At 40.8% G+C, this 17,639-nt stretch overlaps 1 protein-coding gene across 3 annotated transcripts in view; it reads left to right on the forward strand.

Moving 5' to 3' along the window:
• Positions 1-17,639, forward strand: part of REPS2 (RALBP1 associated Eps domain containing 2) — a 228,487-nt gene that overhangs the window by 116,002 nt on the left and 94,846 nt on the right. For 2 of the 3 annotated variants that reach the window (XM_036840950.1, XM_036840951.1), the window contains exons 9-13: positions 2,857-2,951; positions 7,881-7,950; positions 9,410-9,463; positions 13,859-13,904; positions 16,969-17,105. In XM_036840950.1, the coding sequence (XP_036696845.1) occupies positions 2,857-2,951; positions 7,881-7,950; positions 9,410-9,463; positions 13,859-13,904; positions 16,969-17,105 (402 nt within the window). The remainder of the gene's footprint in view (positions 1-2,856; positions 2,952-7,880; positions 7,951-9,409; positions 9,464-13,858; positions 13,905-16,968; positions 17,106-17,639) is intronic. The other variant, XM_036840952.1, reaches the window with a different exon arrangement.

Here is a 17,639-nt window from a genome sequence, read left to right on the forward strand (position 1 = left end):
TTTTAATGTGTATCCACCCATGTAACTGCAATCAGATAAAGATATAGAACATTCTAGCACGCCAGAAAGTTAGAATAGAGCTCTCTTTGTCTTTCTCATTAATAAAACAGTTACCCCCAAATCCTTTGGATAGGAAAGAGTCATGGTGAGTCCAACCTTTGTATTAACTTCTTTGGAAGATTGAAAAAAATTAATAGTATCTCTTGCCCTTTCAAAGGCAGTGGGCTGATTTCTGAGGTGAATTCTATTATTCACAGAAGTATAGCCTCCATCGAAAGGGTACAGAAATAGCTGGTGCTTTCAACAGCCTTTCTCACTTTTTAGAGAGGGCCTCTAAAACATGAGAGCTTAGTCATTGATGATTATTGGCAGGAGGGAACCAGTGTCTAAAGAAAATGTGATTAGTCATGAACAGATCATAAATTTCATGGTTAGATCTGGAAAGGCCTTAGATTATCTTGTCTTGTCCCCTCCTCATAACGGCACTAGATTCAAAGTAGCCAATGACTTATCTAAGTCAGTCTTCGGGTCTCTGACTCTTTAATAAAAAGTCTGTCATTCTGTGTTAGGTAGTGACGGGGTGGAGGCTCAACCAAAAGGAAGAGACTAAGTATGTGGCTGGTGCCAGGGACCGGTGAACATGTTGGGGGAAGCATGACCCTCAGAAAATGTACAAAGGGGAGGGTTCAGAGAGCAAAAGCTATTACTTGTTTCAGAGCTTGGACTTTGCTAATCGCAGCTGCTTTCTGACTCCAGCGGGCCGTAACTCCAGCGTGTTCCCCTTCCTTACAGGCTTGGGGAGACCCTCAGGGGTCCCCAGGAACTGGTTTGCAGTTGTTCAGCATTACACACTGCTCTGTTTCCTCTTTAGTGTCTCTCTCTGTGTCCCTGTCTCTGTCTCGCTCTCTCTCCTCCCTCTCTTTCCTGTTTGGGGTCTTGAGGAATGCTGTTTCCTTGTTCTTATGCGGTGTGGCTATGGAACCTAGGCTGGGTGTCATGACTCCTTATTTGAGGAGTCACTTTGTAGGTGTTCAGGTGTTTCACGGACTGTTTCAAAAGTCACTGATGAAATTTTTAAAGATCTGAAAGCCCTGAGCAAAAAGTATATTAACAAAGGAGAAATAGCCTCTTGATTCCTTTACTGCTGCAAATGGCTGCTTTTACCTTGCTTACACAGTACAGGGGAGTCTAAAAAATAGAGCCTCAGTCAAGAGCATCTCCCTTCATTTTGAATGAAGTCCCCCCGCCCCCCATTTCTTAATGGCCTTTTATGGAGCATGCATTTATATAGAAACAACTGAAGAAGAATCCATCATATACCCTTCAATTAAACAAAAATTGCACATCATTTCCAGAGTTTGTGGGATTAATCTTAAATAATAATTAAATAGTTCTAACAAAAATCATGAGAGACCTCATAAAACCCCATCAAACTTAGTGATAGTATATTTTAGGCAAACCCTAAGGGTTTAGTAGTTAACTTTTAAATGGTTTATCACCCTTGTTTATTTTTGTATTTGGTTCAAGAAAATGGCCAGAACTCTTTGGGTCTTCTCTGTGCTTTTTAATTTTTTTAAATAAATTTATGTATTATATTTTTGGCTGTGTTGGGTCTTTGTTGCTGCGAGCGGGCTTTCTCTAGTTGCGGCGAACAGGCTTCTCATTGCGGTGGCTTCTCTTGTTGCGGAGCACGGGCTCTAGGCACGCGGGCTTCAGTAGTTGTGGCTCGCCGGCTCAGAAGTTGTGGCTCGCAGGCTCTAGCGCGCAGGCTCAGTAGTTGTGGCGCAAGGGCTTAGTTGCTCTGCGGCATGTGGGATCTTCCCGGACCAGGGCTCGAACCCGTGTCCCCTGCATTGGCAGGTGATTCTTAACCACTGTGCCACCAGGGAAGTCCCTGCCAATCCATTTTTAACATTTGATTCAAAAAAATGTTTTTAAACATGGCATTAAAATTTTGATTTCTTAATAGCTGGTCTTGACAAATTTGATTTGTAGCTTCTGTTTACTGTCTACCCCAGTCTGCTTTTCCTCTTTGGAATATTGACAATTTTCCTAGTTGTTGAGACATTTCTTTTTTACTTACTTTGTGACAAAAGTGGTGAAACAGAATCTGTTTCTAAGAAATAGTGTGAGTGTTCAGTGTTAGCGTACCAGGTAGCATGGTTTTTCTTACGCTGATCCACTCAGCTACCCAGCTAACAGCTGCTGTCAGTGTACTATGTTGGAAGAAACCCATAATGTGATTCTTATTTCATTGTTATAAATCAGGAAGAACTTGTGCTCTTATTTTTGTTATTCCTGCTAACCAAAAGAAATGAGTATTTCATAAAGTTTTCTTCGGCACATATCATTGTAAGATCTTGTCTATTTACTTCCAATAGTAATAGCTAAAATGAAGTATTTCCTCAATTAATGTTTATGGTATTCAAACTATCAACATAGTTACTGCCATTTTAAAATGCTGCTAGTAGCTTAGTTAAAACTGAAGTATTGTGATAGTGATGGTTAAGGTGGAAAATGACTTCTATGTTACAACATGAAATGCTGACAGCATGGACCCTCCAGCAGGAGTGCTGGCAGTTCAAGTCCCTGCTCTTCATTTACTGGCTCTCTGACCTTGACTAAGGTGCTTACCTTTGCTGCTCCTTAGTTTTATTGCATGTAAAGTGGGCATGGTAGAAGTACTGTACTAGCTTGTATACGTAAAGAACTTGAAATACTACCTCAGCGTGATTAGTGCCATCTCTAGTATATAGGAGCTGGCTGCTTTTGTTGTTCTATTTACCAAGCACAGAAAAGCTATGACCACCATGACTATAGTACATATTCTTATGCATTCTTTTTGTTTCTTCTTAGCCTTTCCTAAGCCCAAGTGGGAGTGTGCGTTATTTGATTCTTATTCTGAGCCAGTGCCAGCAAACCAACAACCCCGTGACTTGAATCGGATGGAGGTAAAAGATCTTCATATGTTAATAAATAAGGATGTGTGTACTATTAAATCCATTAGCTGATTGTTCTTTACAAACTCTGGAAAATTTGCTTTCATAACGATTTCTCTTAATACTTAGTACTTACTTTGAAGCTCAGCATTTCAAATCTAGACATCAGATATATCTATAATTATCTTTTTTTCTCTTCTCCCTAAAACTAGATTTGGTGAAAAAAGCAAAGTAGCCTCTTGACCTTTTAGAGGTGAAATTTAGGTATAGCCAAACTAAGCCAGAAAAATGTAAGCCAGGTTATTTACTTTAACCGAGCTTTAATTTTGAAGTAAACATTGTAAAGCTGTATTTTTAGCAGCTGAGTATTAACAAGGTGTAATGAATCAGAACAGTTTTGAGAGGAGGTTTGAGAACTGTATATGAGGGCCCCAGATCACATTGAAAGCTGCCTGATTTGGATGATCCTCAAGAGAAACCCGAAGAATTCCTATAACGTTGGGCCACTGATGCAGGGACTTAACTGTGTGCTTTAGGGGTCCTTATGGTTATTGTTAATATCAGCACTTTCGTCACCATTATGATTGCTGTGATGACAACTTATGATATCGGCTGTTCCCACCCTGAAAAAAGTCTGGAAATGTTTCATAAATGGAGGTTTGTTCATAGGCTCCTATTACAGTGCTCCGACGTTGCAAGATGATAGAAGTCAAAGGCAGGATACAGGGCCATTTAAAAAATTTCTTGTGATTGTGTGTGATTATTTATTCTTTCCCACAAGGCTCTCGTGCCTGTAGTGCGTGTTGTGGATGCCATCCTCTGCTCCTCTCTGAGCGAATCAAGCCTGCTTCTGCTGCGCCCCCTCTGATAACGTCTCTCTGGGCCTCTCTACTGCTCTTTCTTTGAGTTGTAGCCTCCGTGTTCCTTTCCTCAGCAGATTTCTACTCTTGGGAAGGATAAAGTGATTTCAGGTGGAGTGATAGATGTGCATTCAAAGAGTTTTGGCTTTTTCAATTTCTTTTTCTGTAGAATGTGTATGATGGTGAAGCAAGTATGATTGTCAGTCACTTTTCCCGGCCCTCAGTGTACTCTGGGGTTGCTGACAGTGTACGGAGAAGTTTGTCAGGCCAGGACAGACACCTCTACAACTGTCTTATGCAGTTGCCCTGTTTTATTTTTTGTTTGTTTTGTTTTGTTTTTTTGTTTTATTTTTAAATTTTTAAATTTTTTTGCTATGGGTACTCCTGCTTGTGTAAAATTATGTTGTTGTTAGGTGATTTACTTAAAAAGTCATAATTCGCATTTTTTCTAGTTAAACGTTTTGTTCCAACTTGCCACGGTATCAGATGGTCTTTGCTTTTCCAACAGAGATAAATAATGCTGTTTTTTTTGGAGAAATTAATTACTGACTCATGTTGCTGTTCTTCATGTACTCACTTATCATCTCTCTAAAAGGAAAGGAGCAAATATACAGGTGGCTGTGAGGTCTGGAAATGGAGATATTTTAAACACAGGAATGCATGCTTGGAGTTTATTTTATTTTATTATTGTTTTTTTTGGCCACGCCACGCAGCTTGTGGGATCTTAGTTCCCCAACCAGTGATTGAACCTGGGCCCTCAGCAGTGAAAGCGTGGAGTCCTAACCACTGGACCGCCAGGGAATTCCCCATGCTTGGAGTTTAGATAGATCTTGGTACCAGCCCTGTGAAGAATGACTCCATAAAGGTGTTTGTTGTGAATGGAGCTGTAGCTGAGTCAGGTCTTGAGAAGTTTGCTCAGCAGTACATCTTTTTCTAAAGACAGCAGAGCTGTACCATGTACTTATTTCCATCAAGAATTAAAGATTATAATTTCACGGACACTTGTCTTTAGCAATGCTTCTTAGATTACTGGATTTCTTTCTTTTGTAAACAGGCTTATTGAGATATAATTCATATACTATATTCATCTAAAGTATACAATTTGTATAAAGTATACAGTGGTTTTTTGTATATTGACAGTTGTGCAACCATCACTCTAGTCGAATTTTAGAACATCTTCATCACTCCAAAAAGAAAGCCTGTACCCATTAGCAGTCATCTACTGTTCCCCGCTTCCCCCAGCCTCTAGTAATCACTAAGCTATTTTCTGTCTCTGAATTTGGCTATTCTGGACATTTCATATAAATAGAAACATAAAGTATGTGGTCTTTTGTGACAGGCTTCTTTCACTTAGTATAATGTTTGCTTTTGATCTTCCAGTTTTATTGAGATAGAGTTGACATATAGCACTGGCTAAGTTTAAGGTGTATATACAGCAAAATGATTTGACTGACATACATCTTGAAATGATTACTGTGTTAAGTTTAGTGAACATCCACCATCTCACATAAATACGCCATTAAAGAATTAGGAAAAACATTTTTTTCTTGTGATGAGATCACTGTGTAATGTTTTAAAGTTCATTCACATTGTAGCATGTATCAGTGCTTCATTCCTTTTTATTGATGAATAGTATTCCGTTGTATGGATACTAACACATTTTTTTGTTTGTCCATTCTTCAGCTGATGGACATTTGGGTTGTTTCCCCTTTTGGGCTGTTAGAAAAAATGCTGCTATGAATGTCCATGTACAAGTTTTTGTGTGCACACATGTTTTCAGTTCTCTTGAGTATATATTGAGGAGTGGAATAATTGGATCATATTGTACCTTGTGTTTAACTTTTTGAGGAACTAACAAACTACTTTACAGAGCAGCTGCACCATTTTACATTCCTCCACCAGCAGTGTATGAGGGTTCCAGTTTCCCCATATCCTTGTTAACATTGGTTATTATCTGTCTATTTGCTTTTAGCCACCCTAGTGGGAGTGAAGTGGTATCTCGTGGTTTTGATTTGAATTTCCTAATGACTACTGATATTGAGCATCTTTTTGTGTGCTAATTAGCCATTTGTATGTCTTCTTTGGTGAAATATCTATTCCTATCCCTTGTCCATTTATAAACTGGGTTGTTTATTGAGTTGTAAGTGTTCTTTATATATTCTGGATATAAATCTCTTATTAAATGTATAATTTGCAAGTATTTTTCTTTCTTTTTCCCTCCTTTCTTGATAGTATCCTTTGTAACACAAATGTTTTGTATTTTGATGAAGTTCGATTTATCTAATTTTTTTCTTTTTTTGCTTGTGCTTTTGGTGTAATATCTAAGAAACCATTGCCTAATACAAGATCTGAAGGTTTATTCCTATGTTTTCTTCTAAGGTTTTTATAGTTTTAGGTCTTACATTTAGGTCTGTGATCCATTTTGAGTTAATTTTTATATATGCCGTGAAGAAGAGGTCCAACTTCACTCTTTATTTTTATATGGATATCGAGTTGTCCCAACATCATTTGTTGAATAGACAGTTTTCTCCCACTGAATTGTTTTGTACCCTTACTGAAAATCAGTTGACCACAAATTTAAGGGTTTATTTATGGATTCTCAATTGTATTCCATTGCTCTATATGTCTGTCATTATGTGAGTACTACAGTGTCTTGATTACTATAACTTTTTGGTAAGTTGTTCTTCTGTTTCAAGAATATTTTTGTTATTCTGGGTCCCTTACATTTTTATATGAAATTTACGACCAGCTGGTCAAATTCTGCAAAAAGCCAAGAAGGATTGCTTCAAATCTGTAGATGGATTTAGGGAATATTACCATCTTAACAATATTAAGTTTTCTGACCCATGAGCACAGGGTGTCTTTCCTTTTATTTAGATTTAAAAAATTTCTTTCAACAGTGTTCTTTTGGATTTCTTTTTATCTATATTTTCTACTCCTAAATTATTTTATTCTGCTAAGGATCTGGTTTACAATCCAGGTGGGACAAGAAAATGAAAGAAGGGCACTATTGAGATACATTCTCTGTTCTAAATTACATCTGGAGGCTTCATTGTAATGCCAAGAATGACTTGCCTGTGGATGGCTAAACCCTAGATCAGGTTACCACCAAGCAGTATTCTAACTCCATTCTTTGAAACAGTTTGAAAACAGAAGTATTGCTTATGTCTCTTGGGCTGTTCAGATTCTGAGAGGTAAACCAGTTAACCTTTTGGAGCACCGGCTAACTCCAGGAATTTACCCTACTTCTTTAAGTTTTAAAATTTATCTTTATTTGATTTTTTGAATATGTTTAAAATAAAAAGAATATCAAAAGGCATATAGTGACAAGTTCTCCTCTTATCCCTATCCCCACCTACCCAATCACCCTTCAATTTTTATATATCTTTCTAGAATGTGTTTACGTATATATATATCAACTATGAATATGTATTATCCTTTAATCTTATCAGAGGACAGAGTCCATGTTAATTGAGAGTGTACAAGAAATTATAGTAAGTAGATTTTACATAGAATTTTAAACTAATCAATACTTGATCAATTTGGATATTCATCTTCTTAGTGTAAGTGAGGACTTCTCCCTTCAGTGAGTTAGCAGAAAATTTTGTTCTGCTCATCAGTAAAATTCTCTTATTCCATGACAAGGAGGCTGTTTGAATCAGGGTTGAACACCCTCTACATAAGAGATCCTGGCAAACACCCATGTGATGGGGCCACTTGTCAGAACCTCTCTCTGCTCGTGAGAAAGTACCTAGAGCACAGGTTTGTTGTTGACTGGAGTCGTGGGCAAATGCTCCACAACTCTGGCTGAGTCCCACACCAGATTAAGATATAATGTGTGGTCTATACATGTACCTCAATCTAAGTCATTATTTTTTTCCTCTGTGTATATAAATTTTTCAATACAAATTAACTTATACCTCACTAGAAACCTAAAAAATAAAATAGTATTAAATTTCAGGGTTTATGGGAGACAGAAATATTGGCAAGATATATAGCTTTTAACAACATTTGCATCAGATGTGCACATCACTTCATTTCCATTCCAACCCATATTATTAATTTTCTTTTCTTTTCCAAGAAGCTATCTATTAAAGACGTGGCCGACTTTCCTGTCCCTACCCAAGATGTGACTGGTGATGACAAACAAGGTATGAAAAGAATGAGTTTTCTCCCTTTAGGGACATTTTACCTATATATATTTTTAATCTACTTCTCTTGGAATGGCTGACTTCTAGAGCATCTGAGGACTGTTCTCTGTATATGAACACATTTGGATGGATTAAGTAGTTCCAGCTGCTGTCACGAAACTATAGTTCATAAAGTGGTAACAAGCCCTTGAGTGTCCAAAGCCCTTCAGTTACGACCCCGTACTCACTGCTGACCCTCAGGCTACTCCAACACCTTTTTTTGGAATCTGGTCGTACTAATTAGGAAATGACTAGAAGCTGAACGGTTTGTGAGCATAACATCTTGTGTTGGCAGATGTGATCCCAGAATATCAATATACATGCACATTTGTACACAGGTCTAATCCTTGAGGAAGTTACCTTCTCGAGAGAGTTCCTATCCCTGGGCTTTATTCTCTGTGACTTTGTGGGTGTTGGGTTGTGACGATTTGCTTATCTTGCTGGACTGGTGAGAGCAGTGCAGCACGGTGTTCTGTGTTACAGCTAGCATCAAGCACAGGGCTGAGTTGGCCTGGGACTTATCTAGAAGAGCAGGAGGAACACCCCACCTCCTGCCGTACTTCTGTATAATGCTTTATAATCTATCAGGTCCTTCCTCATGCACTGTATTATTCAGTCCTCACAAAATGCAGTGGAGGCTGGTATGTTTTATAACCTAAGATATAGAGATGAGTAAACTTAAGTTCAGGCAGTATGAATTATTTGCTCAGTAAGAAAAAGAGCAGGGATACGAACCAAGATTTTCGAATTCTCAAGCCAGTATTCCTTCTATTATCTGATATTGATTCACTGCCCATGAATGAAAGGCTTATCTGAAGGGACTAAAAATCAGTGAAGCTATTTCAGGTTTTGTTATCATGACCTGCCATGGATGTAGCTTTCTATGGGAGTTAAACATGAAAAATATGTTTCCCATTAGGAAACAGTAATTGCATGCTCTCTGTTTCAGTATTTGCTCAGGAGAGGCAGGCAGACCTAGATGTTGTCTGTGGCAGCAAGTACTCTGATTACTGTCTTTACTAGTGGGTCTTAGCCTTGACTACCCATTGGAATAACCTGGCGAGCTCTAAAAATCCTGAATCCTGGCTCTCACTCTCAGAGGGATCCTTATGTCTTTGCTCTGGATGTCAGGAAAGAAACGGGGAAATTTGTTACTTCCTGGTAATACTCCTCCCAGCCACTCTCTCTGGAACATTGAAAATACCTCTGTTCTCTGTAGGAGGAGAACCTGTTACCATAGTTTAGGAGACTTTTATTGTTTTAGTAAGTGCTATAGCGACTTATAGATGTTTGTAACACCGTTTTCATTAAGTGATGACTAGGGATTCTTTGTTTTAATGTAATGTGCCTGAGACATAAAATTTTTTTTTCTTTTCTTTTCTCTCTCTTGTTCTTTAAAAACAAAACGAAACACTGCTAGCTTTGAAGAGTGCTACGGATGAAGCCTTACCAAAAGATATGTCCGAGGATTCAGGTAGGAGAAAACCAATTTAATATATTTTTAATGTAATTATTTCTTAAACAAACAAACCAAAACAACCCTGTAGTTTCAGTGAGAAAACTGGTACATCTGTGATAGTGTGTGTGTGTGTATATATATATATATATTTCTCTCCAAATATTTGTCTTGTGTTTTATTCTAAGGAAACCTTTTGGTTTCTTTTTTACTCCTCTCCTCTTCTCAGGTATGAGAAGAGGGTGATTTCTTTTTAAGTTCTGAATACAGGTTTCACTGAAAGGATCTCTCAGTTTGAATCGAGGGTCTCATTGTCACTAAGTATAAAATTGAGAAGACTTGGATTTGGGAAGATTTCAACAAGCCATTGTGATTTCTGTGTAGAGTAAGCTGATGGGGTGGATTAACGGGAGGCTCACAGGTGAAACTTTCCATTTCCAAAGCATAAATCTCAAACGCTTTCATTATGCTTCACCACCAGGAAGGCAGGTAAATGTGCTTACACATGGAGTGGATTCCAAGGAGAGAAATAAAAGTCGTGTTTGCCCAGGTTCTTGGAGAGTCAGAACTGTGTCTGGGAACCATGGAGATGGTCGGGCCTGTGGCCTCAGCTTTCTTGACAGAGCCATCACTGAACCAAGATGAACCTAGCTGAGAACAAACTGGCTAGGGATGGCATTACTATTTGGAGCTCTGATTATGAGCACATGAAAGACGTTGCTGCTTTCTCTTTTATTGTTCTCTCTCTTAATATTTAATAAGTAAATCATGTTTGTTTTGGTTAACTAGCTATCATCCAGGCTTTATTTTTTTAAAGTTGGAACAAAGGAATCAATATACATCGAGGCTTATGCTACAGTACGGTATTTCCCAAACACTAAGTTCATTTAAGGTTTAAAAGAGAGAGGGGTAGAGGGGGAGAGAGGGACGGAGGGAGGGAGAATGAATATGAACGAGAATATATGATTGATTGCAGTGATGAGGCCTAAGAATCTGTATTTTTAGGCAGCCCCTCTCCCCCAGGGGTTCTAATGTTCAGCCTATTTTGGGAATCACTACCTCTAGAAAGCGACGTTAAGAAATAGAAAATTAAGATCGTAGATCAACTATGACTCCAAAAGTGGTAGGAATTCTCAAACCTAGTTTTGGCTTTTGGAACTGATTCAGGTTCCTTCATCATAGGCAGAAATGCTCTATTTGCGTAGGACAGATGCCTGAGGTAGGTACTTTACAACTCTAATTTCTGGAAATGAAGTGGATACATTCTAGTTTTTGTAAACTTCATGTTATGGTATCAGTAAAAATTATTTAAATTTGGAGAGTTAAATTGTGCTTCTCCAACAGCTTTTTAGGCTAATAGCTCTTCCTATTTTTTTCCATGAGCATTACGTGTTCTCTGGGGCATGAACTTTATATGTCATTTTCAACATTCCTTCATTGAGTAGGGCATGGCGTCACCAGACAGAACCTATCAGGGTGTGCGTGCCACAGTATGTGAAGTATATCTGAATTTGTTTCACATTCTGCCTGGGAGCATGCTATGTGGTTTCTGATTTGTTCTTCCCTTTGCTGCCCTTTCTGGAGTGGATATGAGGGAATCCCTCATCTGAAAACGTATTTAATACCCTCTTTTCCGGGGAATGCTTGGATTCCTAGCGGGAGACACGAGAGTTTCAAGGTGGTAGTTTCTAATTCTGGAAGGCTGTCCATGCCATGTGGGCAGTTCACCTCAGTTGAGTTGCCGCCTTCTGGAGAATTAAACTTTAGGCTTGCCCTCCTATCCTGTTTCTGTTTCCTGGAAAGATGACATGCCTGGAGTGTTCTAGGAAGTTCTCATTCTTCTTCCCTCTGCCCAGCTCAGTGAGAAGCTGTGATCCGCCCGTGGGCTTCTGCCTGGATTCTGACCCAACCTGCCCTTGCCATTTTTGTGGATATTCACATGCTCCAAATGCTGAGTCTGACTTTCAGGGGCTTGGAGGCTGATGGAAGACTTAACTAAAATCGTGTTCTCCAGCTTTTTCTGATCTTGAACCTGTGGAAGCTTACCAGCCCTGCCTGGGATCTCATTTCCCGCTTTTGCTCTTCCTTCCGCAGTGGGTGGTGATAGCCATGATAATAGTAATGGTGGTGAAGAAAATGTGATGGCTTACAGATGGGATGGGACTGTGTCATCAGGGAGCGCGATATTCCTTGTTACATATTTTTCTCATAGACCCTTACCCTTTTAAGTGCTGAACATGTACATATTAGTGGAATCTGATGGATTTCTTAGCTAACGGCACATTCTAGCCTAATTCAAAAGGCCATACTGCACCATGGCCATCTTTTTCTGTGTGTCTCCAGGTCCTGCCGAGGGCGTTGGGCCTGCTCGCCCTCACACTGTAGTCTTCAGCCTGCTGTTGGTGATTCTCACAGCTGCCCAGTTGCCGGCTGCCACCCCTTGGTCTCTCCTTCCATTCCCTGCGGCCACCTGCACCTCCTGTGCTGTCCTAGAAGGAACTAAATTTCATAACCAGATTTCTAAGCTTGAAAAATTAGGAACACCCTACAACAGTAATATGTTGCAATTCTAGAATACATTTAGTTTTTAAAGCGCCTTCACTTCCTTATCTCTCTGAGTGAGAAGGGGGCCTCATTTTTACTATCTTCATTCTGTAGCTGAGGAGACTGAGGTTCACGGAGGTCACAGCCACAGAGGGTCGTGGCCAGGAGTAGCCCCTGGACCTCAGGACTCCTGGCCTGGGCTCCACGGCTCAGCCACACCCATCACCCCATCTGCCTGCCTGTCTATCTCTCACCAGCAGGGCTCCCCCCTCCTTCCACACCCATCCCTCCCCCCGGCACAAAGACAGAGATAGTGGCAGTGGACAAAGGAAGTAATGGTCACCGCGGTCTGGTTTGGGGAACAGTCTTTTAAAATGGCTGAGACTTCTGCCCACATATTTCTGGGAAGCAGTGGGGCCTGAGAGAAGCGGGCCAGAGCCAGCCGTGGGCGGCCCGCTTGGAGGGTGGCTCTCAGCCCCGTGGTGAGTGGCCCTCGCACCGTCCGCCCAGCCCCCAGGTAGCCTGCTGGGCTGGAGGAGAGGCTCTCTTGGGCCGCCATCTTTTGCCGCCGGGGGGCTGGAGGAGGGGAGGTGGTTGTCCATCTTCGTGCGGGCGCACAAGACCGGGCGAGGCAGGCTCACACTGCTTGGGCCTCCCGTGCTTCTCGGGGCTCCGGCAGCCTTTCAGTGGTTTGCAGTTAAAAGGTGCCTGTGTCCTCACTCCAAGAAGTCAGAGCGCTTCAGTTGGGAGAAAAGCACGTCTTCTATAGCTGACTGAAGCTAAGGGGACGTGTGTTGCTAGTTTGCTTTGGGCCTTGTTCGCATCTCCGCTCCGCGTTCTGCCCCGCTTATCTAACCCAAGGAGTTTAATGATCGTCAGAAATCCAGCATGCTTCATACCAAGGAGGGGTTTTATCTTTGGAGTAATGTAAAAGAGGATGGCATCACGCAGTGGGACATTTTCTTTCCGGAAAAATTTGTGCAAACAGTATACAAACTATATTCTCCTTGCTCCTAGTTAGTAGCACTTTTTCTTTGAATTTTTATGACATTTTATGATGAAAAATTTGCAATGTTTGCAAAACCTTAGCACAGCTAGTGGTTTCTAAAGTTGTCTTCCGCAGAGGATTGAAAACGTAAAAAGAGGATTAATGTTTTTGTAAGTATTTCTCATTACTCCCAACAACTTATGATGGGAAAGTCGGCTCTGTGTGTGTTGGTAGTGAGCAAGCTAGTTCATGATTTAAATTGGAGAAGGAAAAGTTATATGGTTGACAAATATTTTAATGATTTCACTCCATAATACTCTCTGTACGATTTGGGACACAAGAATATTTTCTTATAGGAAAAGCTGCATAGATCATTTCGACTTAACTGTGGGACTTTGATTTCTTGTGGTCATGCGGTCCTGGTGGTGTATTTTAAGAAAATCTTAAAATATGTAGCCCAATAGATTTCTTCCTAACCTTCAGGGGAGATTGGTTCAAAATCTATTATTACTAGGCTATCATGATAGACCAAGAAACCCTCAAGTCTGAACCCATCATTGTATAAATAGATAACCTCTTGAGAGAGTTGTCTTTTAGGCTGGAATTTGTTCATTAATCAACTTCGATTTGAGAATGGCTTCGTGGCTAATGCTCTGATGAAAGGAAAAATATGTTGGTTTTTCTTTCTTCTTAATTGTGCCTTTAGCTTTAGAAATAAAATTATGGAATCACGAAAATGTGGAAGCGGTCAAGTTTTCCACACGGATACCTGTACCTCATGTTTACCTGTTGATGTGTTCTGTACTAGCCCAGGTGCTGCTTAAAACCTGTTTAACTGCAGACATGAAACCCAAGCAAACAACAACTAATCTTTGTTTCAGCCACTCCTAAGGATTCCAACAGTCTCAAAGCAAGACCAAGATCCAGGTAGTGTTTGTTTAACTTCTGCTTGAATGCCCTTTGTGCCATGTCCCTGACTAGAAACAAACCTCCCAACCCAAAATCTTTTCCCTTCAATTTGAAGCTCAGGATGAGGGTGAGTTCACTCGTCATGAGGGGCCTGACTGGAGCCCGCAGTGCTGCTGGGGAGGCGCTTAGTTTCTGTGTTTGTTGGTGCTGGGAGAGGGGCTGCTGCTCTCTGGCCACCTGACACAAAGAAGGGGCGATGTGATGTGACCCGGTTGCTGCAGGATGATAACGAATAGGGGGAAAGTAGCTTTGGAAAGAGGGAAATATGGTTAAAAGGTAACTAACACTGAGATGTCCTATCATGACAAGGTGAACACCAAGAAATAGGAAGTCTGGGGGATGAAATCTAGAGTAGGGAACTAAAATGCTTCGGCGATTTCAGTGTGGCTCGAAACTTCAGGTAAGCAGTGTTTGTGGACTGTTTCGTCCTCTTAGAGCCTCTTCTCAGCTTCACAGTTTTTAAGTCAGTAGAGGTTAGTAGAAGAGGGAGAGCCAGTAAGGCAGTGCTGTGGTTGACATCAGACATCAGAAGGGAGGAACGAAGAGAAATACAGACTCTCATAGAAATACTAGAATCTCAAAGAGGGGAAATGGTGTTGAGACCGCTCTTTACCAGTAGACTGCAGTGGGAGACAGGATGCTACATGTGTGTTTGCCAAGTTTTGCTTTGGCTCTTAGTGACTTTTTTCCTCCTTTGGCTGCTAGATGTATTCCTGAGAAAGTGAATTTAAATCTGATCATATTTTGTATGCTTGCAATATTGCCAATTTAAGGAACTCTCGTCTCCTTGTAAGTCAGAGAGTTACCCCTCAGTTTATCTTTTATGTCTGGATTTTCCAAGTTAGAGTTTTGTTTCCTTGTTTGTAGAAGGTACAGATATCTGTGTTCATATTTTTTAAAATAATAGGTACACTAATTCATTTTGGTAGGAAAAGAAGTTATAGTTCCTGTTTCTCTCTATGGCCACCACATTTACTCATCCTGTTTTTGAAGGATGAATGGATCTTTTACAAGTTAGTCCGTGATGGCTTTAGGATGTAGGAATAGTAACATTTATCTGCCTTCATAGTAGGCAAACCCTTCTCTGAATGGCAGAAATTGAACCTCACAGTTTTTACTTCTGCTGGCTTCCTCTCAAAGCGAGTGAAATGACAAAATCTCAGTCACATATTCTATTATTAATATCTCTGCTAAATTTTATATATTATTCTTTTAGGGATTGGTCTCTTGGTCTAATTTGGATGTTTTTATTTTCGCTGCACCCAACTGGGTCCTCACTGAGACTGTGAGAATTAAATTACTTTAATCCTCCTTTTTAGAATAATAAAGCCGTGTAGAAATGTAAGGGAAAGGGAAATCACCCTTCTAACACTGCTACATTCATCATTTTGTTGATTCCCTGCACATTTATGTTTTAATTGGTTGCAGTCATAGTTTTACTGTATCACTTATTGGATATTCATTTAACTTTCCATATAAAAATACAAATACACAGGTTATATATGGAAGTAAAATGGAATAAGATGTAGTATGAGATTGTGTGCTCAAGTATATGTATGTGTGTATATATACACACACACACACACACATGATTTATACACGTACACATTATTTTCTCTTTCTTGAGTGAAAAATGTCACTAGAGCTGTATCTGGCATAGAAAGTTCTTTCTAGCCAGGGTCTCTAATTTCCTTTTTAAATCAAGAGTTCCCATTTGAAAACTTTGTTGTCCTTTTCTATGGGTTCCTTTTTATTCTGGTTGAAAGGATCAGAGCACCCTTCCTGCTAGTTCCTGCCTGCCTTTGCCTTGCCTGTCTTGCCAGTTGTGTTACAGGGACCACCCCAGAGCATTTCACATGCCATTGTGGTGGCTTTATTAAAGATTGCAACCTTGCATGACAAAAAAACTCTGGACTACCACAAAGAAACCTTGAGGAAGTTATTCAGGAAAATAAGAACTTGCTATGTCAAAACCAGCTTTACCAAGAACTGAAGTTGCTTAATAGTAATGGATAGATTCTAATTTCCTGAGTGCCACTGTAATAGCTAAATACCAAGACACTTTTCTGAGGTTAATTTATCTGTAGGACACATCTCTGACTCAAAGGTCATTTTCTTCTTTGACAGGAAGTTAGCTCAAAAGCTGAATAGAACAGCTACTGAGTTGAATTAATTTAGAAAATAAGTAGGGCTCTACTATATAGTCTAGCTGTGCCCCAAGTTTTCTTCCCTGGCTCATAGGCAGGCAGTCTCAGAACATTTTAAAGATATAATTTAGAAACTGAGACTGGAATTTGAATGAAACCTATGTAACCTTCTAGCTATGTGACCTTTAGCAACTTACTTAGTTCCTTTTTCATTAAATGCCGTGAATTGGAGTTATAATCTCTGAAACTGCCTAGTTAGCTCCTGCTTTCTTACAGATTGAGAGAGAAGGTTAAGAGGAGGCCTTTGCTTTGAAAATTTCCCCAAACCTGTATTTCTCATGGTGAGACAACCAAGGCCCCTCAACCTGACTGATGTGTGTTTTCCTCTCCTGAATTTCATTTGTGGCATATTCCGTTGAACATTTGATTCTTGCTCTCAGCTTATCTGTCCCAGTTCCATTTGTGCCTGTTATCACGTTTGCATGTAAACAGAAGAGTTCTGCGGTCAGTTAATACCATGAAGCCCTTCTACTGAAGTATGGAAGTACCTAAGTGGAAGGGTTTACGTGTTATTCTTATTAACAATTCCAATCGAAATGGATTTGAATTTACAGAAAGTGTTCCCTCTGGGGTAAGTTTAGGTCTAAGGTATAATAAGAGCAAAGAGGTTAAAAAAGGTTGTGACTCAGGGTTGGGGGTCGGGCGCTTGTTGCAGCTGGTGTGGCATCCAGGGGGCAGCAGCGGGCCTGGCCGCTCCGGGAACTCAGCAAGCCTTGGCAGTCGCTTTGCCTTTTGTGGGTATTTTCTGTTTCGGCCCAATTTCAGAGAGTAAAGCTTTGCTGTGTGCCTTCTGACCTTCCCTTATTTTGCTGCAGATCCTACTCTAGCACCTCCATAGAAGAGGCCATGAAGAGGGGCGAGGACCCTCCCACCCCGCCACCGCGGCCACAGAAAACCCATTCCAGAGCCTCCTCCTTGGATCTGAATAAAGTCTTCCAGCCCAGTGTGCCAGGTGAAGTGCCCCTCTGCGCCCAGCCCTTCCCTTTCCTGTTGGAGTCATTGGATGGGTGTCACTGCAGAGACCTCTGTGGGTCCAGAGAACGAGCAGACCTGGCCCGGACGGCCTTCACGTGGCTGGCACATAGATATCACGTGTGTCTGGAGCCTTGCCCACACTTGCTGTGGACCAGGAATTGTGAAATTCTGTACCCAGAGGATGAAAATGCTTCCTCCCCAGACAGTCCACTGAGTGCGTGGCCAGGGTCTTGTTCTCTGCATCGTGGTAATTTGTGTCCAGGATTGCCATCTGTGATTTCCTCAGACGCTTATGCCGTCTTCTGTGAAAGGTCTCGGTGGTCAATGCCTGGCCAGAATTTTCTGCATTTTATCCTTCTGGTGAAGATCCTGTGTCCTCCAGGCTTAATGCTGAAGGGGGCTCTGCTTTCTAAATCTGACTGATGGTTAGGTGTTTAGTGTGGGCGTTTGGGTCAAGGGCTCCTTCAGTTGGGCTGCTCTGGGGCTTCTGGGGATGGGACTTGCTCAGGGC

The sequence above is a fragment of the Balaenoptera musculus genome, chromosome X, assembly GCF_009873245.2.
Source record: "Balaenoptera musculus isolate JJ_BM4_2016_0621 chromosome X, mBalMus1.pri.v3, whole genome shotgun sequence".
Classification (NCBI taxonomy): domain Eukaryota; kingdom Metazoa; phylum Chordata; class Mammalia; order Artiodactyla; family Balaenopteridae; genus Balaenoptera; species Balaenoptera musculus.